The following is a 27,544-nucleotide window of genomic DNA, read 5'->3' as shown; positions in this document are numbered from 1 at the left end:
GCACAAATCTTTACCAATTGCATGATATTTGTTGTTTGCACTTCCTCTACACAGAGTGTTACAGTAGTTTAGTCACACAGCAGAAATTTTACCTCTTAGGAGCCTAATAACAGAACACAAATAACAAATAGTCCCAGTGAATGACTCATAATCTGAAAATGACTACTTTTTAGCAAGTAACTATGTAACTGCAGAATCCAGACTTTTAAACAACTGGTTTTAGTGTTTTAAGTTCTATACTTATACAAATACAACTGAAGAAAAACAAAACAAAAACCATTTGCATCAGAAATGGCTGAAAAAATATTTTTTTGTTTTGTGTCTGAAATAAAGTATATAAATGTTGCACTAATACATTAAGTTCTCTTTATTACACAGTTGAATCTGCATGCTCTGCAGCTTTCTGAAGAAAGAATTTAAAGCAGATGTCTGAACAAGAAGTGTACACCTTCTAAGATCTAGGTATATTAGGATAAATTCATCATTAGTAAAACTTTATTGGTAGCTGTCTCTGGTGAGATTCTGAAAGCTACATACCACTGTCTAGATATTTAGATTTGAAACCAAACTGTTTATGAATCATAACTTTGAAGGGAACAGCACACAGTTGTCAGTGTCTTCAAACCTCCACAAGCATAAATATGTTTGTCTAAATGATATTACCAATGGCAAATTCAAATATTAGAGAACTAACAATATTTCTCAGGGAACTCTGGTTATAAAGATAAAAAACATGGGCTATGTTATTTCATAAGAACAACAATTTTTATTAAAAATTAATAATTTTTTTGGACTTGAGTAATGGATGACTTAGGTTCTCAGTGCCTCCAGAAAGGAGTATAGGCCAGGAAATAGAACTATGTGCTGTTATAGTTCTATAAAGTCCCCGAGGTGTCAAAACTGTTTTTAAAAAGCAAATCTGCCAGTGCCTCTGACATATCCTGGCTGTCCAGCCCATGTGGATCACCTGTACTGAACCACGCACAGTCACTGTGTCTCCAGCACAGTCCTGTGTCCTGCCAAGGTATGCTACAAAGACAACGGAAAAAACTCACAGTTACAGACAGCTGACAGTGGCATAATCATAGGAACCAAATGCAAAGATGCACTATTTCATTTTGGAAAAAATCCTATATTATGCCTCAAAGAAAAGCAAGTAAAACATTTAGGGTAGGATGTGTTGTGCCACAACTTACACTAACTTGAACAAACCTGCCTGGAAGCCAGAGGAGCAATTCCTGAGCCCCCAGAGCTTCTCCACGAGGACACTTCTCCCTCACAATGTCATAGGCCCCTGGAGCAGACCCCACCACCACCTTCACTCATCTGCTTTTTCCTGCTCAGCTAAACACTCAAACTGTGGCTAAAGATAAGCAAGAGCGAGAAAGCAGCTAGCTGAGCATGAGGACCTGCTCAGCAGTGCAGTAGGAAGACTGGCCTCTATCCCATGGATGGCAGAGGGGACAGAAGAGACAGCTTTGGTAAGTGCAACTGAGGGGCCAAGCTACATGCAAAAAACTTTACAGACTTCTGCTGGAAAATGCTGACATTTATCAGCCTTTTCCACTCTAACGCTGAAGTATAATTATTTTTGAGTTTTTGAATCTCGAGCTTAGGTAACAGAGCAGAAGCTAATTATTTGTATTAATTATTACTCTTAATTGTATACTCTATTTTTCCTGGCTATCCATATGTTGACTAAGCTGTTTGCAACCTGCTGTTTCAGCCACACTTCGTTTACTCTCCACATATCTTTAATCATGCTTACGATAATGGTCTACCGTATGCTATGTTTATTAAAGATATGAAAACTAGGATATCAGCTTTGAATGGGGTAGGCAGAAAAAAAGCAAATGCTTCAATTCCAAAAACGTTGTAAAGGCAATACGCGCATCGGTTAATCACTAGATTGCTTGAAGATCTGAACACCTCACTTGGTAAGGCCAATGCATACGCAACTAACAGCTGAAGTGTAAGAAAGTTCCGTTTCTCCAGTTAGAACTTCTAAAATGTTGGAGATACCTTTTTTTGAGCTTTAAAATCAATATTCAGTTATACACAACTAATGCTTGTTTTTGTTAAGTTAGCTCAAGCATCTCGTCCTGCAAATTACTTTCAAAACTGCCTTATTTCAAGGAGTTAGATGAGTAACAAGTATGCAGAATTATAATGACAGAGACATTAATGGTGGTAGATTTTATGTGCCTGTGGAATCACTAGGAGAATGAATGCTACCTTTTTATCACAGATAGGCAGCATAAATATTTCTCCTTGTATTTGGTTTTAATTCCGCATGTCTCACATGTTCATAAACACTTAGATAGCTAATGTTTGCAATGACATGTTGGTGAGGTAAGAGACAGACTAATGGACAGTACCTGCAGGGGTGAAGGTGAAGGACTGAACTGCAAAACAAGAAAGCAAACACATTGTGAGTTACACACCCTGATAATAAGCGCTAATTACAGGGCACGAGTTTCCTCTGGAATTTACTAGTTATGGCTGAATATCATAAGCAGGACATAACAGTTGAGCTTAAAGCACTAACCAGCCAGCAGCCAATGAGAAATGGTGGTTGGAAAGGCGAGCAGTGAATTTTGACAGTCACATTCGAAGACTTCCTCTGTGAACATGCTGTTCTCCAAATTGTAAACATAAGGATGAGTTTTGAAGCATGATCTGTTATGAACTTTCCTTGCTGAAAGCATATACTTTATAATTCTGATGATGGGAATTCTGTGTCATGATGCAATGTTCACATCATACTTAGATGCAGCAAACGTCATGAGAAGGAATGAGTTGCAGGAGACACACTGTTTATAGTGACTATTATAATTATTTACAGCTATGCATTTTAAGGTATAAAAGACATTGCTTGCAATTCCTTCTCCCCCCCACCCCCGCCCAACATGTCAACTCCCATACAGGGCTAATAATTTGGCTTTTTAAAAAAAGAGTAGTCTTAGCCTGTGTCCAAAGTTTACGTATAGGACTCTTTCCTAAGAAGAATAACAGTACAGCTGTCTCTTGATACGAAAAATCTTGAGTTCTAGACTGATATTTCATAGGTGTGTGTGATATATATTAGTTTCTCAACTAACACCACCCCACCTCTCAGAGAGTAAAAGTCACTGCTGCTACAGGGAATAAAAAACCACCTTGGCAAAAAGCATAACCTATGAATGATACAGGCCACGTGGTGATGCAAGGTGAGGCTCCACAGAAGCCGAGTCAGTCCAAGAGCTACTGAAAGGGTTTCTCCTCCCTCTGCTTCTACTGCTTGTCTAATTTCTTCTTGGGCTGCCTTGTTTCACTAAGGCAGTGTAAAACTAATCCAGCAGGAAGGATTGAAAGATGACATAGAATAGTTTCCTTCTGGTTTTACTAATAAGCCCAGTCAGGACATTGAGGAGTCTGATGAGGGCTAATGCCAAGGTGAGGAGGCATAGCTCATTTGGCTGCAAGCAGGGAATGAACATTGGTTTTTGGTAAGTTGTTAGAGATGGTCAGCCACTCAGGGAACCTGCGCCCTCAGGTTCACATGTGGTAACTTGTAAATAGAAGAGTACTAGTGTAACTTCGGTGTGACATAATATCAACATTAAATATGCTGCATCTGCAACTGTGTAAATCTTGCTCAAAAACGAAATGTCTTCTCTTTTAAAATGTTAATAAACACTACAAGAGAACCTACCCCAATATTTGAAGAACAGCTTTTTTTGGGTTAAATTAGGCTTCAGAGTGACGCATTTTATGGAAATTCACCTGACTTCCTAAAAATCCGTAAGAATCCCAAAGCACAGAATACTACACGAAATAAGCAGGTTGGGGGAGGCAGAAAATATTTTAATTTCGCAAATGTATTTATTTTTCCAAACGTAGTTTTCAAAAACTAATTTGTGACTGAGCAACACATTTGGTGCAAGAGGACATTCTAAGGTGTTCTACCCCCAAGACAAAACTTTTTATGGCCTCTGTCATGGGTAAATTTTGACCACGCTTCTCTAATACATCACTCTCTTCTCCTCCAACTACAGGTATGGAGTCACAGATTACGTACCTCCGTTCATTTCCCACAGACATAGCTTCAAAGACATGGAAATGCATGGGAATCAGGAAGGAGAAGACCAAATACTCTTTCTAACCTTCCTTGTAAGGGTCTAGTCTAATTCATATCTGAGCACATAAATGGAGCCAGACTGCTAACAGAGTGCCTTCTGAGCAAGGAGCAAGAGGTACAGTTAATCCTCTTTGTACTTTTTTATGCTAGATGTGCTGGAGATGTAAAAATAAAGACTGTCTTATGATAATGATGAAAAGTGGTACTGAGCAATGCATTTAAAGCTTCTCATACACTAGCATTTTCACAGCATACATTTAAAACAAGCATACAAAATTCACCCAGGCCACCTTTGCTGTAAGTTCAACATGTTTTTTAAGTAGGTTTAACAGCACTTATTATCTTTGTGATAGAACCTGACGAGAAAGCAATTGACAGTTACTGTTCTTACCTGCATAATTGCTGAGCCCCTTCCTCTTCTTTCTGCGCCAGTACAGCCAGATGCTGAAACCCATCAGAATTACCCAACATGCACCACCGATGCCAGCTATAAAGGCAGGCTGTTTGACAACATCGGTGATTTGCTCAGTTATGCTGTTGTTATTTTCAGTGATGACAACTTCATTACGACCTCCTGCACAAAATAAAAGGTAGACCATTGTTATTATGGGTTCTGTAATACAGACAGGAACCAAGTACTGCAAATGAAAATTTAAAAAAAAACCCAGTAATGTACTTCAAAAGAGTTATCCACAGTAGGAGAGCTTTAATGAGTACCAATGCACACCTGAAAACCAATGTTTCTAGAAAGTAAATCCATAAACCATTGCGATTTTGCAAACATATGTTTGAAAAGATAGCTCTATGGCACTCTCCCAAGTAACCTAAGAGATGACAGTCCGGAGGCTTTTTTTTTTTAGCAATATGCATGTTTCTTGGTTTGTGTTTTACATAAATATAGACAGGCTACAATGATGAGAAAATGGATCATAGGAAACCAATCAAAGAAAATAAATCAAGCAATCAATAAATGGCTTTTTCCAAATGAGAAATCCAAATACAAAATATACTACAACATCTAAAGACAGTTCCTTCTCTCATTGTTATCATCATGCCAAAAATCCTTACTTAACTCATTTGGTTTTGCTGCATGCTAGAGTTTCCAGATTTAAAATAAAAAATATCTACTTTCAGCTGGGGCAAAGATGCATTTTCCAACAATTATTTTGTGGGGGAAACAATCGATACAAATCCTAAGCGCACCAGCTTTGACAAAAAAGCAGAAAATCGTGTAGCTAGCTGTAAGCTCTAAACAATCACAGCAACAGATGCTATTTTTTTCACCTAGAATAGGCATGAACAACCCTTAACATCAACCTATAAGAAATAATTATGATGTGGAATACCAATTAAAGCGACATGCATCAAAAAATACTCTTTAGGATCTTAAATTGTGCATATTACATTAGAAAACTGTAAATTTCAGTAGATGCTCCCATTGTTTTTTTTCCTCTTTTTTCTCTAAAAGGGAACTTTTCTAAAAGGAGAAACTTGGCATCTGGTTTGAAAACAAATGCTCATAAAAATGTGAAAGGAAATTCAGGAAATGCTAAAGTATATCGTTCTAGGGCCAACACTTTCCTGTTTCAATCCCTCCCTTGTCAACAATGGTTAGCTTTAAAATCAGGAAATGCAGAACATATTTTTCTGCAAAAAGTATGAATATTGATTATAAGTACATTTGATAGAAACTGTCCACATCTGCAGTTTTGAAATTGGTAAAAGAATTATCCATCATTTCCCGTAAAAGCATTTATATAGCTCAATCCTTGAAATGTTTATGCAGTATTATCAGATGTCTGTATGCATGCTGAAGAGCTGCAAGGGTAGTTACTCTACTGAGACAAAAAAGATGCAAGTACTATGATTCTTAATTATGAGAGTCTATCTCGCACACATAAATGTAGTAGAATACGGCAATAAAACACTGAAATGGTCATTCTGAGGAAATTATTAAAAGTATTGTAGCATTATGCCTTGCTGTGAAAACATACATATTCCTCTTCAATAATTCAGCAACGGTTAAATTTACCGCTCACTTCTTTCAACAGAACAGCCCCAGTGTCAGCACACTGGCTTCAGCCTAAAGCAAACAAGGTCGTTGGCTAAAGCGGATGCGAGAAGTCTGACACTTCCAGTTTTATTTCCACGGACACCTCTTTGCAGCAGACCCAGAGTTTACACCAGTCAAGTTGCGAATGACGGTCCCTCCCAGAGGGTCTGTCGTGCTGAGCGTACCTTCTGTGCCTCAGCCTGCCCCCCTACCGCAGGGACCAGCTCTGCCCCCAGCGCTGCCCCTGTCAGGATGCAGCCTCAGGCCCTACCTTGTGTTCAGAGCTGGACTGAGTTACTCAGGAAGAAATGCAATGCACTGCATTACATTGCTATCATACTGTTAATGATCTCGGTGATTTTATTAAGCTTTCTCTCTTTCAGCACCATGTCAATATTTAGTAATGATGACCGTCTGCTTTTGCAAACAGACTGTTGAAAGTGTGCTAGAGCTTGGCTTGCTTTCAGTAGTTCTGTGCAAGAAACAAAACAGGCTCCCTGCAAAAAAAATAGGTCGCACAGAAGGACGCTGACAGACCATGCCTGCTAATGTAGAAAAAGGCTGTACACCAGTACTGGTATCATGCACCAGTCTATACTGGCCATGCTGGTAAGCTTTACTAGCATCAGGGCCTGGCAGCTGCAGCTGTCCTTTCCCATACTCTCCTATTTTGTCTGGCTGCTGCCAAAGGCCTGATGGTTTCCAGCCCTGATGCAGTAAGAGAAAATAAAACTCAGTGAGCACCTGTGACAAGGAAAAGAAAGGCGGCAGCAGTGGCTTTTTTATCGGATTTTCCCCTTTTTTTCTGCCCACTGAACCAATCCATAGGTGCACCCCAGTGCTGAAAGAGGAAGTGCTGAGCGTAAAACTAATAGAAAGAGGCACTCTGTGGCATGCTCTCCCAGGCACACAATTGATTTTTTAGTAGAAATCAGCATGGGAGTTGTTGTTGCTCTAATTGCCATTAACTTTCAGTTAATTTCTGTGCCCTTTGGAGGTGAGGTAAAAGCAGCAGGATGGTGAGGAAACAGGTAATGTCAGTGCTGCTGTGGAGGCAACCATGCTGCCATGGAGAAGAGTGGGCAGGGAAGCACTTCAGAGACACTGGCTTCGGGAGCAGATGCTGCTGGACTTAGGAAAAGAACAAGTGCTTCCTGCTAAAGCCTCCAAAAAGTCTGAAGATCCCGTTTTCTTCTCTAAGGTCAGAAACCAGTCTTTTGAGAATAAAGGATGTGAGAGCAAACTGCAGAGAGCCTGAGGGGAGCTTTCAGCAGACTTTACACTCTGCCTCTTTTCTAGGGGAAGGTGTAATCTGTCTCCGAATAACCTCCTAAAGTTTGCAGTCTGGCTGTTTGCTCTTACCCTTCAGTGCCTAGCAATTACAACTGCAAAAGTAATAATTCATTTAAATGTCAAAATAACATATGCTTTGTGAATTCGATGACTGAAAAAGAAATGGATACAGATGAATGTTACCCAGTGACGTTTGATAAAATTAATATAATCATTGGGGTTTGGGAAAACAGATTACATTAATTTTGCATTTCTTTATATAATATTTAAGCAGAAGTAATAAATATGTCATCCAAGGTAGCAGTGTACTATTTCATATACTGCAGGTGTTTCTGTAACAATGCTGTCAGTTCAACTAATTAGAGCACAGACAAGGGAAGTGTGCGACCTGTAACGCTCCGTTGTTCCTGAAGACAAAAACATAATGAAATATAATGTCTTCCTCCCATTGGAGAGTAATGAAGAACAAAACTAATTTGTCGGACCAAAAATTAATTAGACACATCAGATTTGATTGTACCTATTACTGTGAAAGTTTGCAGCTGTTCCTCATATTATTATGCCAATGATGGAATGTAAGAGTGAACAGGCCAACTGATGAAGAGCAATAATAGCTATACCATTAACCAACATTGCTGTTATCTCTAATTTTATTTCTGGGTTTCAAAGTGTAATTTTTTAGCATATCAATAGTGATCATAAAAATGTTATTCTTGATTCTCTTTTGAGTCTTCCATAAAATTTCTTAGCATCCTGCTTGAAGTATGGGCCCAGGATTCCTCTAACAGTAACACAGTTTCTAACTGAAGAAATAATATACTTTCTACTGCTCCATATTGTCCCGGTTTTACTTTCTGGATTGCCACAGGTCTGTTATCTAGAATTGGTCTGGGAAGTCAGCAGTTGATTATCCACCACAAAAATAAGTTAATTTCAGAAAAATACTCCTTCCTTAAAGAACATATCCTATATTTATGAATAACATCTTTCTTTTTGTACACTGGACTCTGTATTTAATGACAATGAAAGTCATAGTTTAGAACACAGCTTGACTTTTCCGCATCACTGGCCTCTCTCCGTAATTCAGCATTTCTGCTGTTATTCATTCTGTTTGCAAGCTGTTAACTAGTACAGCTAAGCACCAGGCCATATAGTACTCCATTATAATACAATCACTTAGTAATGTTTTCCCATTCATTATGATGTTTTGAGGTTTATTGATTAGCTTGTGTTTAATCCGTGTAATTATTTTTGGAATTTGCCTAAAAAATTAATTTTCCTATTTTATGTTCTTGATTCTCAGTCAAACATCAAGTGGTACCGACTCAAATTTTCCAGAAATGGTATCACTTAAACACTGTTACCTTTATCAAGGAAATTTATAGTCTGAGAAGTAACTGCCAGCAATGCATAAGAAATGGAAGAATGGGGCCTAAAGCAAAGGCAGACACAGAGCATACAAGTAATAACCACATCCGGCTTTGGGCTCCCATAAGGGAAAACAGAAATGAGAACAGAAATACAACCCAAACAGAAAAGACTCTCCTTTACTTTTCATGCAAAGGACTCTTAAACGTGCAAAGATGTCACCAGACAGACTTGTTGAAACAGATATTGTGGGATCATTTAAGGAACAAATAAATATCACTGGAAGTTCAACGGTGCAAAATTAAGTCTCTAAAGGCCAAACGACTTCTTTCTTTCTTTCATACTTTATTTGCGGCCTAACATCCCTTTCCTCCTTCCTGCAACAACACAGATCTCTCCACATTTAACTCTTGATTAGTCATTTTTTGTAAGGAAAGAGTCTGGAGGAAGAGCTATACCCAGATGCCAGGCTGAGCATTCTGGGAGTCATCCAGCAAAGCACTTTGGTGAAAATTTAACTCACAACACGTTAAGTGACACAAGGCCACTCACGTGCTTAAAATACAAAACACTTTAGTGATTTGCTGGAACAGGCCCAGTGTTTAGTGCCTAGCTAGATGGACTCCCTCGTGCAATAAGAGAAAGAAGTCCTACTGGAAGCGAATGCAATGACAGACTAGTCTCACAACATCAGTTATTTACACAGAGGTCCAAAATTCAGGCATATTAGATGACACGTTTCTTGCATTTTTAAAAATCAATTTCTTGCTTTCAGTTCTAGAAAACTCTTTTCTTTGGCATTTCTGTGACTGCCTTTTTCTAAAACCAGTGCTACCTTCACCTCCACTTTTATATCACCTTCTCTAGTGACAATATATTCAAAGCTGACATAGCCAATTTCTGTTTTGATGCATAGGGAACCTGAATATCATTGGACATTTAAGCAATGCTTAGGGGACGGCCTTTTCTAAAGGTCTACACATAACAGAACAGTACATGTTTGGGACATTACACTGACAATTTTTCTAGAAAAAAATATTAGTACATGTTTGGGACATTGCATTGACAATATTTTCTAGAAAAAAAATATTTGTGGGGGATGATTTTGCAAGGAACTTAGCACTGTTTGACACATCCTTGAACTGAAGCAAGGCAGCAGTAAAAAACAGAGACAAGAGCGTGGGAATGCCAAGAAGAATTTAAGTAATCACAAACAAATGAGGTAGCGTAAATAGAACAGCTTATGAGAATGTAGCATAAGGCGCGTGCTTAGAGCTAGCTGACGAATAACAGAAATTGTTTGTGCGCGTGATCGCATGAGAAATGTGTCGAAAAGATATATAAGCAGTGAAAAGCTGACAATAAAGGTCTTCTGCAGAACATCTGTCAGGAGTCTGTGCCATTCATCCCTGCAAATATTTAATAACAACAAAAGACCCACAAAAAGCCGAAGGCCCATTTAAGTAATAACTACATTAAATTATACAGATAAAAGCAACAAAATTCTGGTATTATGCACTCAGAAGAGATGCTGCTTTGCACAGCTCAATTCAGTTTTGCTAAATATGGCTACTTCTCCTATTCTTACTCTTCCCATATTGTTCCTGCCTTTATATTTTATACTTGAGAAGAACTTCAGAAAAAACAGAATCTGTGTTTCCCTCAGGTCAGGAAATTAATTCAGCATGGAAACCACTACTAAGAAACAGTCATTTCAAAGCCAGGTATGATAATACTACCTTTGCTCTCTATTTGGACTAGAGGCCACTTATTCTTTGACAGAGGAAGCTTGTCTGCTTGGGATACCTGAGAAACACTGACTTCAAATATTCAGAAAACCAACTATAAATAGTGCCTTAGGCACCAATGGTATGAGTAAGGCAATATTACAGTCATCTGAACAGGAGGAGAAGGGAGCTTGAGCTGTTAGTTCCGTAAATCTGTCAACCTGCAGAAGTGGTAAATTCATTTTTAAACAAATCAGTTTCACTAGGTAATCTGCATTTTTCTCATAAGTCTCAGGATCACGTTTCCCTCCATTGGCTGTGAAAACTCTGCACAAAGACAAGACGTGTCAGCAGGCAGTGGGACATTAAAAGCGAACTAACTAGCTCTATTAAAATCTTGCCTTTTGCTCCATGGATTTTTATGCTTCCAGGAGTGATATATGAAAGCATTTCTGAAAGTCGAAACAAGCAAAACAAAACAACAAAACAGACAATCACTTACCAATTATTATGGGTTGTGGCTCACTTTTTACTCCCACACCTGCACTGGTGCTTGCAGCAACTTCCACACGGTACTGAATACCTGGATATAGGCCACCTATTACTACAGATCGAATGGCTGCATCTACTGTTTTGTTGATATGAAATCGAGTCTCATTACCTAGGCACCAGATCTGGGACAAAAGTTGATGTGTTAAAAAATATGAAATTCTTCGTACTCATAGACAATCGCGCATAGATATGACATATCAAGGTATTGCATGACAAACACTTATTTTGGACTCCTTAACAATGTTACTGTCCAGGAGTAGCTGGAATTGGGATGATTTAGCTCAGCGAGCTGTCCCAGATTAGCATAGGACCAAGCCAGCTGCAAAGACTGCTTGCAAGTACCTCTATGGACTCTGGTCTCCATGGAGTGCAAATTCTGTGGTTACACTTCTTAGGAGCACAGACCAGAATCATTCAAGTGAAAACGAGGCATTAACCATCAATTCAAATCTTGTTCAGTAATGTGATTACCACCAAACCTTTCTGGAAAAAAGCCCACCTATTTCATTCTTAATTTCCCACTGAATAGCAAAAGAACACCAGATAATACAAGCACAGGTTGAAACACTTCTTAAAGTACTAAAGAAGAAACAATCTTCGAAATTCTTTTCAACTGCACAACAAGGATGTGTGAAGTCTCTGAAATGGAATAAGTACAAACTCACTTTTTACTGCTGCTTTTGTGGTTACTTACATTGTTCAGGAATCCAGATATCAGTTCCTTACTCAATTACTCTCTAATTAAACAGAAAAAACAGTCTATAATCTCAACTGGCATTTTGTCATGAGAATGGTCTATGATTTTAGAGTGTTATGTCTCCCTCTTCCATTTTTCCATAGGCTTTTCGCAAGAAGTTTCAAAACACAGACATTTTAGGGATTCTTCTTCAGTTAATGTTATCTGCATACACTGTTTCTGTATTATTAAAGAAAGCATTTACTACCACTCAGGAAAATCAATGCATAAAGATATCACATGTACACTACAATATACTATAATAGCAGAAGAAAGCACTATTAGTGGAACCACTATCAGCAACCAGCTGATGTGTCTAAGCAACAGCAATGCTTTCTTTACCCTTATTTTTAACCTGCTCAGTGTTTTAGCACACGTTATCTTTTTTTTCTGTGAGACATTGAGGAAGATTTGGAGGGCAGAAGAAACCTGTGTTCTCCTAAGCTCAAGTAGACCTTATTTGCAGGCCAGAATGCATTAGTGTGAGAAACTACTGCATTCATTCTTTCACTCCATGTTTGTCCTTTTTCTTAGGTTATAGCAGCTATGAGATGCCCTTAATTTAAGGCATTAAATTTCTAAATTAATTTACAGGCACTATGATGCTTGAAGTGGAATCACCAAATCTACATTCAATTTGTTAGAAAATGTACTGTGAAACCTCGGCGGTCATTTTATACTCAAGGAAGTATTAGACTCTCTGCAATACATTCACTGTAGTGAGCTCACTAATCAGGCAGCCACCTAATCTAACACAGAAGGGATGTAATAGGTAGTGACTCTAGCTGTTTTTATAAACAGCCTAGAGGTCTGAGCACTCACCTGGAACATGGCTTTTATTAACCATCAGCTCACTTTGTTTCATATCTACATATTTTGTGGTTTAGGAGTGTGCTTTACTTATTTGCCTGTAAGCCCTTGATGGTTAATATTGACTTATACTGGAGTCAGTATCAAGATTAATTAAGCCAAAAGATAATTATTAATTGATATGAAAATGAGATCAATAAAATACTGGGATTAATAAATCTTGATATTGACTAAAATCAAAACAAAAGAAGTGCTATGCTAAACATAAATATTGTAAGCATTTACTGCATCCCTCTGACTAAGCAATAAACTGGGAGAGGTTGAACCATCAGTTGATTTAAAAGTCAAGCACTTTCTCCCTTCTTGATGCTGTGTTCTCTCAAGATGCAGCAGAGGAAAGAAAATCACATTTTTTTATGTGAAATAAACTGCATCTCCCACTTCCACCCCTTGTGGGACTGTCAAGAAAGCTGCCCTGTGTTATTTCAATTAAAAATTTCACACTGGGTATACATAATGTATCAGCCACAGCAAACAGTGTGTTCCATGGTCACAAGCCTGTGACAGTACTGGACCTTGCTTGATCATTTTCTCCATAGTCCTCCACTCCAATAACACAATGCACTATTTCCATGTTGTGAAAATACTCTTGTGCAAAAGTGAGCTTAGTGGGGCATTACAGACTACAACAAAATTTAAAATTATATATAAGGAGTGGATACTTTGAGCCATCATAGCAACACAGAAGGAGAAAATACAACCAATGCAGGCCACTCTCACATAACAAACTCTGGATATAGTAGTGGTGTTCCACCTGTTCCTCAGAGCAAACCACCTAGCACTTCAAGTTGTGAGTCTTGACAGATATAGTACTCGGAATTGTGTTCCCCCAGAGCCACGGTCCTTGACTTTGACCCTTTAGTGTTAGGATTAGCATTTTTCCACGGGAATGAAGAGGTATCTTTCCTGTCAGCTTTTCTGCCACACTGAAGGCACTCTAAGACAAGGATGTTACTGCCTGTCTTAAGAGTGCAAAAGCCCTTAATAAAAAAAAAACCAACCTCTTCTTCTTGTTGCACAACAGGGAAAAGCAAGAAAGAGAAGCACTCTCTTCCAGATCTAGCTCATGGCATTTTTGCTTTTACTATACAGTAGTACTGCTTAAATTTTTTTTTTTAAAATCCGTAAGCAGCCAGTCCTCTTTGCCCATATAATTACATGGGCAGCTGTAAATTCTGTCAGAATCTAAATCCATAAACAGCACTGTAATTCAAGTAGGCTGTTTCCTTAAACACACAACCCTTCCGTTACACATTGTTTCTACCTTATACTCCTGGATGACTCCATTTTGGTGATCTGGAGGGGGAGGATCCCAGGAGATGCTGATGCTTGTGCTGTTGTGGTTTCCAACTGTCAGGACAGTAACAGCCTGAGGAGGGGCACTTGGAGCTACACCAAGGAGAGGGAACAAACAGAAGCAAGACATTAATCCATTTGCTAGAGCACAAATTTTGCTGAAACAGTGTAAGAGCAAGCAGACAGCATACAAAGCTCACACTCCCTGCAGGCCTAGGTACGCACATTTTGTTAGGCAGTGACAATTTTGAAAAACGCCTTTCTGAAGAGAAGCATAGAACTGAATGACAATGTGGAATTTGTGGCTATAGAGAATCGATACAAATCACTCCAAATTTAATTTTATTTAGAAGTTTTAAAGTTAGAATCTGAATTACTCTCACACTTGCATTTGTTTTCCATAATATGCATGAATAGCTATGGGTATACCAACTAAGTCATAATGTGAGGCAGCTTCACCTGGCCTGAGAAGTGTTTGATTCTTCTTTCCCCACATGGTCTAATAATAATGTGAGCAGCAGACATTTAAGGATTTTGTTTGTTTCCTATTTGTTCTCCAGGAAGACATTAACTTAACAGGCTTCAACATAAAACGTTGCAACTCCTAGGTGGAAAAGAGTTAAAGTGTTCAAGGCTTTACATCAAATGCCAGAGAACAGGGAGAGGTGGTAAGTTAGGTCAGATATACATTTATGTCCTCTTTTCCCTAGGCAAATTGCGTTCTCTTCAGAGTCCTGTTCAGTTCAACCACTCACAGCTGTTTGGCTGGTCACTGCATATCAAGGCCATATCTACAAGACAACTGCTTGCCAGCCCTGCTACGTTGGCGAGAAGTGTGAAAAAAAAATCATAGCTGTTAGTGATCAGAGCTATGCTGGCAAAGCCCCTCTTGCAGCTACAACCAGCAGCAGGGTGCTTTTGTTGGCTCAGGACATGTTGTTTGGGAAGTGGTGCAGCAGCTCGGCTACAGAAAAGTCCCCCCTGTGAGCATCTGCTGCATCTCCACGCGGGGGCTCTCCCACCATAGACATAGCTGCCACGGCAGAGGGCTGTGGCATTGTCCTGCCTCAGCCACTTAAATCTTCTTGCGGTCCCCCCTCTCCCCTCCCTTACTTCTAGGCAAGTGTTGATACTCCACTGCAGTGGCAAGCAAAGGCATCAAAGTTGAGTGCATTATATGAAGGTATAGTGCCTGGGGAAAAAAATTGTTGATAACAGCTGTGCTGAACTGGTTCTAGGATCCATCTGGTCCATTTATCCCAGTACATCTATCCAGTTTTCAACAAAACTAATAGTAAGAGGCTAAGAAAGTGTGAACTAATAAAACAAGCTTATAGTGATACCTCTCCAGGACAATTTTCCAATTCACAGAAGCCTGTTGCTTAGACACTTTTTGTTCCAGGGTGATGCCTTTGTGTTTAGTAACTCCTTACGGAATTTTTCTTCCACGTATTTGTCAATGCCTTTAATATGAACTTAAAATGTTTAATATGAAATATGGAAGCTTATTTTGAAGACTTACAGTAGACCTTGTACAAGAACCTAAAATATTTATCACTCCCCCCTGCTCCAATTTCAAATCTAGACAGCCCTCTGGTTTTTGGCATCTCATGTTGTGTGTCACAGCTCCCTGACTCCAGTCCCCGGTCTAGAGTATTCCTATCCAGGGAGGACTCCTTCACTGCTAAGCTCTATGGCGACAGGACTCTAGCCTTATCTTTAACAGATATTCTTCACTGCATGAACACCCTTGGACCACGCTTCTCGGAAAAGCAAAGAGACACTGGCATCTTTGTATTAAAGTCTGGCAGGTTTAACAGAACTAAACACAGCCACACATACCAGGAGTATTCAAGTTTCCTGAGTCAATTCAGATTTCCTTATTGTTCCCCATGGCCTCTTTGAGACTGGCTGTGTTCCCACTTCAGATACTCCTCAGCACTTGACCTGGCACAGGCTCAAGGAGCTGAGCCCAAATCCTTACCCTGATAACCCTGAAGAGTTGGAGTAGCCTGTTGCAGGAATCACACAACTTAAAACTAGGCTATCAGAGGTGGGGACAAGGGACCATACAAGATCACATCAGAAAAAAAGAGTTTTTAGAGGAAAAATTACACATGTATTATTGTCCTGTGAAGCTGCACATTTTGACAACTACATTTTCAGATGCTGGTTCAGCTGCAAATCAAATAGTGCTTGGTAGAGTCCTGTGACCTTGAATGATGCAGAGGAACAGTGTACTAGAGGGGAGAAGTGGAGCTGTATTGTGGACAATCTGACTCTTAGCCAGCTCAAGTGAAGCATGGAAGGGTGGCCTTGGGCTACTCCTTGCAATCGTGCAAAGCATAAAATTAGTGAAAGCTATAGTTGCATTGTGTATGTTATTACAAGTGAAATAATTTGCCACACAGGAAAGAAATTAGCATTTTTAAAGTCTTCAAGTTATTCAATAACAGCAAAACCATGAATAAATATGCGTGAGCTATATTAATTAGAACAACATTTTACAAAAAATATTAAAAATGGCAAAGCTTAACACCGTATAACCCATTTTTGTTTTTAAGTACAATGGAGCAACTTGCTGAAGTGTATCTACTTTCAGTCTCAAACACACAGGGCATTCAGAAATATAATTTCTGATATACACATACCTGGAAACACAGAGAGATAGAGTAAATGCTAAAGAAATGTAAAATTAATACCATATTCTACTATTGAAAGAAAAACATACTGTATTGATTTGTCTTTGCATTTAAACTGCATGAATAGTCCAGTTAATATTTTACCAGTGTGTGTGTGGTTTTTTTTTTTAAAGTTTTTTGGTACGTTTGAAGAAAAATTAAAATTGCAGCTGATGAATGCACCTGAAAATATCATCTTAAGAGCTGCACTAATGTAAGAAGGAATTGACAGACAGCAGTTCATAAAAACTAAGGAGACTTCCATTACTGACTGTCATATTTCTCTGGTGACAAACAATATGCAGGACAAATACTACTTCACAAAGTTATTCCAAAAGAGATTTAAAACAGTGGATATAATTGGAAAAAAAAAATCATCTATCTTCAGAGCAAGTGTGAAAGAAATAGTGAAAATTACAAAATAAAATATTTTATTTAGTTCCTTTTCATGTATCTATACACACATATGTATATAACAGTTCTGCTTCCTCTCTCTGATAATATCACTCTGTAAGCTGGCACCATGATATAAATTAAGCCACTTGTCTGACACCGCTGCAGTTATTAAATAGTCCACATTGAAAAATAACATTTTTAAAACCGTTTTCTCATTTCCCTTGCTGCTGGCTTGTGGAGAACACCTTGTCTGCTTCTTGACAGGTCAATTATTCCAGTGCTCAGCTTCTTCTTACAGATATGAAAGAACCCAAATCGCTGCTCATCTTTTCCAGATGCAGCCAAACAGAATTCCATTTGTTACCTTCACAAGGCCAAAGAGGCAGGAGATGGATGGATACTGAACTGTGACAAATGTCTGATCTAGAGGAAAAGTCTAACTGCAGCAAAATTGATTTTTGGAGGAAGGCCTCCGAAGTAACGTTGCATGTAAAATTCAATCCAGCAGAAAGCTGCCGGTACCTTTTGGTCATACTTTGCCTTTACCAGGGCTATTTGTTTTGATGTCACAAAAAAATTCCAATGCACGTATCACTCCTCCAAATTATTTTCTAAAAATAGTAGAGTTGACATTTTTAAAAAGTCAAATCTAAAAAAGCTCACTTTCGAAATGGAATCACAGGCGACACAGCAAGTGGGATACCTTTAAATAGACTGCCATCTTTCTTCATTGGATGAGAAGCAAACCACTGTCATTAAACATTTAGTTGATGTTATTTTTGAAAAATATGAACACCAATATAATTACAAAGATAATGTGAGGAATTAAAGGAAATATCTGTAGAATTGCATCTACTGAAGGTCTTAATTTTCTCATGGAAGTACTTAACTTTATCACCCAAGCAAGAAGAAGAATTATTTACAGGGGCTGACATTTATCTGGTGATAATACTACGTGTTATAGCCCGATGTGGGTTTTTTTTTGAGAAAGAAACTTGTAAACAGACTCCTTGAAGGTTATATTAATCTACAAAGCAGATCCTAGGCTGAGGGTTATATATATCTGTAGGCAAGAAAAGTTTTCAAAAATCTTCACTATGTGGAAAGTTATTCCACATGAACAAAGTGGCCTTTAAAGTAGGAAATTACCTGACAGGCTCGCTGGGAGCTGGGGTTTATAAAAGAAAATGTCATTCCTCAAGTATTTTATAGAAATAGACAGGAGGTACAAAATCTTCTCTCTTTTTCAGCAGTTCTTAATTTACCTTTAGCAAGAGACAGTTAGATGAACTAAATAAGCAACAAAAATGAACTGAAACTGGACAAGAAGAACATCTGCTAGTGAGGGGACAAAATCCTCCATTTTAACTCTAGAAAAGCAATTTCACCTGTAGAAAGCTTTGTTCAAGTTTCTTTTTTTTTTAAAGCTTTGTTCAGACAGCTGCAAAGATATTCTTTACCAGCTGATATAGGCTTTATAGTCTGAACAAAGAAATGGGAACCATAAAGTCCCAAATTCTAAATAAGACTTGAACGATGCCTTCCTACATGCTTTCTCTACATGTTGCAGGACACTGAATTTCCTCATTTATGAAGTAAGAATGGCAACCAAGTTATCTTCAGAATTACTCACTTGTTGGGCAATAATCGTAAGAAATTGAAGAGAAAAGCAAGTAATAAGCGAGTCTGTTCTAGAATTAAAAAGTACTTGGCAATCAGCACTAAATTAAACCTCAGGACACTACTGTAAGTTATTAAGATGCATCTTCAATAGGAAACAAAACCCACTGAAACCATATGAGCATTTTGAAACTTCACCAGTATTTTTTTCCCTTGCTTTGAAAGAAATCAAGGAAACAGAGAGAAGAGGAACCCTCATTGTTTAGATCATCCTTCGACTTTTAAAGGAGAGGTTCTCCAGGCAAATTTTGCATTAGATAGGTAGAAAGATAAGTTTCTTGGACATTTCTAAGAGAAAAAGATAAAAATTACTTATATCTCACCTCATCCCTTTACTTTTCAATAAAAAAGCAGTTGTGGAGTCCATATATTTTAGCAAAACTATATACCATGCTACATGCTATCGATATGCTACTGGACATGCTATACCATGCTACATGCTATTGGACGCTTTGAGGAGTCATCTGGGCAGGGTGCTGGGCCATCTTGTCTAGACTGCGCTCTTCCTAGAAAGGTTGGACTAGGTGATCCCTGAGGTCCCTTCCAGCCTGGGATTCTGTGATATAAATGCTTGTGCATTTCAGTGGTGTAAACTGTTTACTATGTCTGCATCCTGCATGTTTCACAGAGGCTTGAAATGTACTTAAGAAAATCCTCTGAAGGACTAAATAGGGCAGTTTCATGAATGGTGTGCTAGCAGAAACAATAAAGTGGCACGCCCTTGAGCCTAGAGTTCTTTCAGACTAGTTAAATGTCTGTCCTTCACTAGTCCCCATTTCCCAACCAAACTGTTCATCTACATTAGTACCCATTCGGAAGGATGTGCTTAATATAAACACTCATCTCTAAAAGGTTTAATTTCTTAGTTTTATTTTCAAAGTGCAGACCAAAGTCTTTTATTGCAGCAACACTGGCTGTAAAAGAACAGCTGCAGTGCACATATTTGGAAGACCCAAAGCCACCTCTATATTAGAAGGATGTATCAGCCAGAAGAATACAGGACTGGCCCAGTGCTTTGTCATGGAATGCTTCAGTACAAAACTGAATATTACATCAAATTCTAATGCCAACCCTACATCTAACAAACAGAAATCATGTGGAAGAAATAAAGCTGAACATACGCATACACACAATAACCAAAATGGTCACTCTTGATTTCCCCTCCAGTGCTAGGCATGGAAGCCTGTTGCTTTTCTGACCATTTTACTAACCTTCCTCTGTGGTACGAGCAGACTTAGATTCACTGTCCATTCCTTGGAATTCATTGAAATAAGGGCGAACTTTAATTTCATAAGCGACCCCCTTTTTCAAGCCGACGAGGACAGCACTGCGCTCAGTTGGGACTTTGACCTCCAAATTCTGCCATACAGCTGGAGAAGGTAGGCCAGACGTTTGGCGATACATTACTCGGTAGCCCTGAATAAACTGGGATTGGCGGTCAACCTAGAAATGGCATTAAATAATACATAAGCAAACATATGAAAGCAATGAAACTGTATAAAAAGAAAACAAAACATTTGCCTAGCATATTTTTGTCCTCATGAAAAAGAGAAAATTAACAGTTTTTAAAGATGCTGAATTTAAAAGTGAAACTGCCTTCTTGTAAGTCACTGTTGGTTAATTGTCTCTAAAGAATATTCTTCTCACATTACTAGTTATAGAACATTTCTTTCTATTTTATTTTCTCCAGCTCTATATATCATGACAAATACCACCTTAAATCATAAAACAAGGCCCCACCCCTGCAACAAATCATGAAAAGAGAACTTTGGCATAATGCCTACTGCATGCAAACTTATTAAGCACATCTTGGCTACTGATGTGCTGAAATACAAGAAGAAAAGAAAAACAAATTCTTTTCAGAAAAGGACAAGTCTTTGAAGATACCCTACATGCTTTCAGCTAGTCCATTATTTGGCTCACAGCTCATCTTTTCATGAGATGCTCAGGAAAGTAAAATAAACATAAGACAGATGCAGAGAAAACAACTTCCAAGGACATCTGTTGTTTCTTGCAGTCACAGTCTAAGCAGTCTCTTTGCATCCTGGGGTTGTGATGCTCCCAGGCCATCAGATGGAGACGGAATGGTGGTTTTGGTTTATATTTTATATGTTGCAAGGCAAGCACAATCCAAGATTGGACTATACCTAGAAGTTTAACAATTCTAACCTGTCATAGCTATAAATAGTATTTTTATTTGAAGGAAAAACTTTAAATGTGTTTTATCTTTGAGAGGTTGCATGCATTTTTTCTCTTGGGGGAAAAAAAGGCACAAAATAATGATTTAAGCTATTATCATGTTTGCATGAATTTTGCCTAAAAAACCAGTCAAAACAATTTGATGGATAAAACCAGACCAAACCCAGCTGCTTCTGTAGCCGTCAAAGAGCCAAAGGAAGTGCAGCACAAATAACAAGATTATACGACTATCTGTTTGGTAAATCTCTAGGTTATAAGTAAGATTCAACAAGTAGGATTTCTTTTCTGTTCTTGACAATTTGCTACCTCAAAGATTTTTCAGAATTTGAGATATATTTGTTTGACTTCTCTTAAGAATATGTGAATTTAAGGCTGAAAACGCAAATGAGGTTCTATTACGCTTCTATAATTTTGTTACAGTTTATTGAGTCATTCAGAGGGGACATAGATTCTTAGACATTAAAAATCAGGGCAAGCAAGAAGAAAGCTTTATTTATGAGAGCAAAGCAGAAACGTCTTTCATCAAAACTGTCACTGTTAAAAACCTCGCAACATATGTTACAACAACATTAAGCTTGCATTTTATAAACTTCGCTACATTCACTTTAAGTGAATTTATGCACTGAAAGAGGGATATAACTCACAATAATAGCTTGTTAATACCGAAAGAATCAAGCTGTGTTTTTAAGAAGAACATTAAGCAGCTGTTTCCAGATGAAGGGAGTCTGTAAATCAGAGTAAATTGTTTTCATCCATGTTTGACTTTCATTAACTAAATGTTTTACGGACATAAAGACTTTACGAACCTCATGTTTACCACAAAATTCAGCAAGAAAAACGCTTTCATGCACTTTGTAATACAGATTCTCAACTTAAATTACAATATAAGGCTATGATGTTTAATAATCAAATACTGAGTTTGATTCCCACCTAACTTCTAAGTTAGAAGCTACGTTGAAAGACAGCATAACTTCGTTAGAACTTTCCATTTTAACTTTGCTGTGCTTTTAAGCTCTACTGAGTGCTGCCTAGTGGAGAACATCTGAAAAATCAGAACTGAGTAGGCTGAACAGTAACTGTGTGGCCACAGAACAGTATGGAAACTGTTTTGTACGGCACGGTAGAAACACAAGTACACCCACCAACTCACTGAGAAGAACTGGACCCCTAGAGTACACCTACAGTATACTAATTTTGAGACCATCACACCTTCACATCTATTTGTATAGGTAATATACAAATCATTCATACACCTCTTTTCCTCCTAGACTTCTAAGTTCCTAACAAAAGACTAAACAATGAAAGGAATATGAAAACAGAACACGGTGGTACAATAAGGTTGTCATGTATATGGGTGCTATAAACTAGCTTGATTTGAGGCTCACACGAGTTTCACAGAGTTTTCAATTATAAGTTTGATTACAACAGAGCTGGATGATCTACCCAAATTGCAGATTATTGAAAGTGATTCCATTGTTCAGGGTTTGGGAGGGTACTTACAAAAGAAAATACTATGCATTTTTACTGTTTTCTGTAAACATCCAATTGCATTCGGTATCAGGGAGAGGATACGAAGCTATCTCTCACACCCACTTCAGGCTAGTCTGAGTGAAGAGGAACTTTCATATGGTCAAAACGTGGGAAACTACTCAGAGGGCACTTCACTTATTGAGAAAGGTGGATTTTTTGGTGGTTTTTTTTTTTTTCTTTTTTTTTTTCTGATTAGTAAAAAGTTACTCTTGGATAATTACACAGATTAACCAGAGATATTTGTGAGGTATAGACCAGGTATGTTTCACATATACATACACACACATATATATATGTGTGTACATGTATGTATGTATACACATACACATACACGTGTATGTATATATATACATGCACGCATAGTCTTATATATAATACAAAGCCTGTGACTTCATCGTTTCCTCCATTTGTTATGCGGTAATTATATGTCACGCCAAAGCAGGCCACTAAAAATATGCTTAGCACTAAAGAACTGCATTCAGCTGTGCTAAGGATCAAACTCTATAGGTCTGGTGTATGTTCACACATAGGCAGAGTTGCAGAACCACACACCATGTTTTGATGAAAGAATGTAATAATTTCTAGGTATTCTTCTTTCTCTTTTTTTGTAAATGGTTGCCCCTCCTCACAGAAAGTACTTAGCATTATTACAGAGACTGCAGGAACTCTCTGCACTGAATACGAGGATCAGAGAATATTGCTAGTCTTCCCGTGACCCTCCTAACTACTCTTGAATTTGTACAAGCAGCAGTGACTTCCACTTCAAAGAGCTGCAACAGTTGCTGATCTGAAGATACTTTCTCCCTCAAAAGACAGATGGCAGAAAATGCAGATGCTCCTTTAAAAGACAGAAGAGAGCAGTTACTGGGTAGGTTCTGCTCAGCACTGACCTAATGCTTTAAGGCGACTTATAAGCATAACTGGTCCTGCACGCTCCTTCTCACCCTCTTGTACAATGAATACGTAGTGCAGGAGGTATCTACAAAACTGATGACAGCTCTCCATTTCTGCAGAACAGGAAACTCATTTTTCCTGCATGTTCAAATCTGCACATACTGCGGCTGAACATGAGACGGGTTCAATGGCTATTAGATCATTCGGTTAGGCCATTATGTTTTTAAAAAGATGGCAAGAAACTCATAATGCAGCTCATGCAGCAAATATAAGCTCCTTTCAGGCAAATCTGCTAATCTGCACCCTAAAGACATTTTGCAATATGGTGTGTAGTATTTAAATTTCTACCCCAAAATATCCTAAGATATACCCTGCTCCCACCATCAATACCCACAGCAATTCTCCATCTGGGCAGAATACCTTGCACACTGTGCTGAACTCACTAGCACAGCCTCAGAGTAATCTCCAGAAATTCAAACAGCACTAACACTTATCTGTCCTACAGGAACAAGACAAAAGGTGATGATACACTGGAAGACTGTCTAAAGGACTTGACTCTTGAAGCTTCCAGTGAAGTACATTAATTTAAATCAACGTCAAATCAAAAGACAGAGGTAAATAAATTCTCCTTCTGCCTGGAAGCCTCCTAGAAGGCAGTCAGGATTTCAAAGCAACAATTCTTTTACCATATTGAAGAACTGATTTTTATTCCTGCTTGTGCCACAGGGCTCCTTTATAATGCTAGGAAACGTTCGGCCACTAATGAAACCCTCAGTTTAATGCCCAGTGAGGCTAGAAGTACTAGCTAGAGGTCAGCTAAAAGAAGTGCTTGGAGCACATCATATGCTGTTGCAATGTGAAATGTTTTAATAAAAGTAAAATAAATCAGGCCCAAGGTTTAAAATTAGTCATTTGATAACAGTGGACATATCTGATTCCGTAAGTTATATCTCATAAATATCTCTGCACCTCACCTCTCTGTGCGTAAAGTTAGGATAATGGCATATTTTCATCATTGTGATGTTAAATTCAGTATTATTTGTGAAGCACCCAAATGTTACGGTTGAGAGCATGACAGATAAGCAAGCATGTGAGACAAACTAATAATTTTTTATTCAATGCAAGGTTTCAATGGTATAAATTTAATAAGACCTGGCACTACACAGTGAATAAAGAAGATAAAAAGAAATGTTGAATAGCTCCATGAAGAAGAGATCCTGTATGTGACCAGATAATTACAGCTACACTTTAATACTTACGCACAAGAGGAATAAATTTAAGTGAAGTGAAAAACTAACTTCTGACATTTGCTTCTTTTTTTAACACTGACTTTGTAAGCCTGACCTTCTTTTAAAACAGACAAAATTTGTGCGTAAATGTATGTGTATATTTTAGAATTGCAACACAGTAGCAGAGACCTATTTCTGAAATTTTTGATTCAAATTTGGAAATAAGAGAAAGTAAACCCAAAACTATCTCAGAAAGAAGGGAGAAATTTGTGTTAATTTGCTGGGAGTCGGGATGCCAGAAACTCAGTAATTAAGGACGTTCCTTGGCATTCACTCTCTGAATTGCAGAAAGTCAACACAGAGCGTCTTACGACCTCATGGCATTTCTGTCCTTTTGTACAACAGCTATACTATCTAACCATTTTATATTAATAATGTGGACTTTATTCTCTGGATAGAGTGGCTTTTTTTCCTAGAGACTATGGTTAATTAATTGGTTTTGTTCTGGTTGCTGGAAAGCTTCTAATTAGCTGTTCCAGAGATCTTTTTTTCTGTCTTCCTTCCCTTGGGCAGTTCTCAAATATCTCTGCAGAGGCCTGTATGCTTGTCAGGTGCCATCGGGTCACTGCTTTGAGGGATCTTCCCAATAAACTGGTATCCATAGCATCTCTAACAATTTACCTTTACCTTACCATGTCTTCTTCACTCATTACTTGTTCAGCAAGAGCACCAAGAGACTCTTTTGGATAGATACATATGTGTGTAAATACACACACACATACGTGCGCATGGATAAATATATATATTTCATTATAATATAATGACATTGGTTACATTACATTAAACTGAATTCTCTTTATATTAGGGCTTCCTTTTGTAGTATGTGCTAAAGCAAGGGTAAGGCTATGAAACTGCATTTCTGATAGCTGCCACACCCAAGAAAGGACTTGAAGGAGCACCACACAGATGTGATCCAGGTTTATAATCTCTGGCTGCTAAGATCCAAAGTTTCTAAACTGCTGACCCATCTGCTTGGGCAAATATCTGCTTGGGCAAAAGGGTTTGCTACAAGGGTTAATCAGCCTGTCCAGCAGTTATGTAGCTGAAACAGACAGCATTTTTAGAAAGGTAAGCTGCATGTTGACATCATCAATGACAAAATGCAATGACATGTTTTCTAAATAATCTTCTAAGAAAGAAAAATTTGTGGGTTTCTCTGTTAATTCTAATCTGCTCCTGACCATTGAAATCTGTCAGAATATGGATGAGTTGTGCAAAGCCAACAGTAATCCTTAAAATACACAATCTATCACGACGCTTCTTACCTCCTGTTGTAGAATCCTCTCTACACATTAACCTCTTAGCAATATTACATGTAGAAGAAAAACCCTGAGCACTGAGAATACCCCTTCAGCAGAATTAATCCTACATAATACAACTGTTTCAAGTGTCGTGCAGTGCAGTACTATTTCTCCCACTCTTCCACCCATGGCTCTTCTTCCCCTGGGGCAGATGCCCAAGAGCAAAGCACTCTTTTCTGGTGTGCAGTGCCCTAGGAACTCTCTCTTTCTCCAGTTACAAATCCCTTCCTTCTAGCCTCAGGAAGGGAAACATAGCATTTGAAAAGCCAAATACTAGATCAGAAATTCTACCCAGTAGTTTGACCCCTCAAATAGAAATGTTGTTAAGTACTGCCAAAAAGATTCTGGTCTTCTATAATGAAAGGATATCCACTGACTGCGGGTAAGGACTATTCTAGAAAACCAGATGCTGCATAGTGGATCAGGCAACAGCACCACATGCTTCTGACTTCACTACAAGTGTCCTATAGGAAAGCTATTTTTGCATTTTAGGGACACCAAATAATAGGGTATTGTCAGAAGTCCCTATTCCTTGAAGTGGAAAGTGATTTTTCAAACAGCAATTTCATGTTGGTATTTAACTTTGATTATTTTTTGACATGCACAGTAATGAGTCCACAGATCAATTATCCTTTAGATAATGGTGTTAAGCATATTCATTTTTATAATATTTTTCTAGTCAGACAGCTAGCTTGCTTTGAGCTGAACACAGAAGACTTTGAACCTGCCTGACTTGAAAGAGAAAATAAAAAGACCATTTCATTACCACATATATAAGCTTGTATAATGTTTGAAGTCAAGACTGGAGCTTTTCAGGGTAGCAAAAATCTGCAGGCATAAATAGGCAAAATTAAAGTACTATTAAAGTAATAATAACAGAAGTCTTACCGTCCAGGTGACTTGAACTGTCGTGGGTGTCAGCACAACAGGATTATGCAGTCGTACAATGACGTCGCCCAGTTCTTTCTGGACTTGCCTGTGATCCACACCTTGTGCTGGTGGGCTGATATCTGCCAGGCCAGGCACACGCATGAAAGGATTATTTTAATGAGAAGAGTTATATATGGCATCAGTAAGAATTATTGAATAGCTTTAACGACCTGATTTAAACACCCTTTATAGTACTGTTTTTAAAACAATACAGCATTAAGGTTTAAATACGAACTCCAGAGCATATCAGATAATGCAAACAGACCATTCATCTTTAGCTGCTTAGGAAATAACAAAATATAAAGATGTTTAAATGAGTATTCAGATTCAATGGGAAAGTTTTCTCAGATCTGCTAAGTGATGAGAGAGATGCAATATTCACTAGTTCCAAAATACTCAGATAATAATAACGTTGCCCAGATGTCTGGAACCAAATTGGTTAGTATAATTGAAGAGAATGAACAGTTTTTTTATTTTATTTTCTTAGAGCATACATGGCATTAAGTCATTATACGTTTCCAAACTTTCACTAAGCTTCCCCTCCCCATATACCGTGCACACAAGAAACCAAACACTAAAAATAGCATTTTCTTCTGCAAAGCAAATTGTCCCTTTACAAATATAGATAA

At 38.2% G+C, this 27,544-nt stretch overlaps 1 protein-coding gene across 11 annotated transcripts in view; it reads right to left on the bottom strand.

Moving 5' to 3' along the window:
- Positions 1-27,544, bottom strand: part of ROBO2 (roundabout guidance receptor 2) — a 472,649-nt gene that overhangs the window by 56,957 nt on the left and 388,148 nt on the right. For all 11 annotated transcript variants that reach the window (XM_075102036.1, XM_075102044.1, XM_075102078.1 and 8 more), the window contains 5 exons: positions 26,874-26,995; positions 19,984-20,215; positions 13,984-14,108; positions 11,064-11,235; positions 4,512-4,694 (listed from right to left, as the gene is read on the bottom strand). In XM_075102036.1, coding sequence (XP_074958137.1) covers positions 4,512-4,694; positions 11,064-11,235; positions 13,984-14,108; positions 19,984-20,215; positions 26,874-26,995 — 834 coding nt within the window. The remainder of the gene's footprint in view (positions 1-4,511; positions 4,695-11,063; positions 11,236-13,983; positions 14,109-19,983; positions 20,216-26,873; positions 26,996-27,544) is intronic.

Source organism: Phalacrocorax aristotelis, chromosome 1 (assembly GCF_949628215.1).
Source record: "Phalacrocorax aristotelis chromosome 1, bGulAri2.1, whole genome shotgun sequence".
NCBI lineage: Eukaryota > Metazoa > Chordata > Aves > Suliformes > Phalacrocoracidae > Phalacrocorax > Phalacrocorax aristotelis.
The sequence above is the reverse complement of the archived record's forward strand: the minus strand, read 5'-3'. Positions and strand labels throughout refer to the sequence as shown.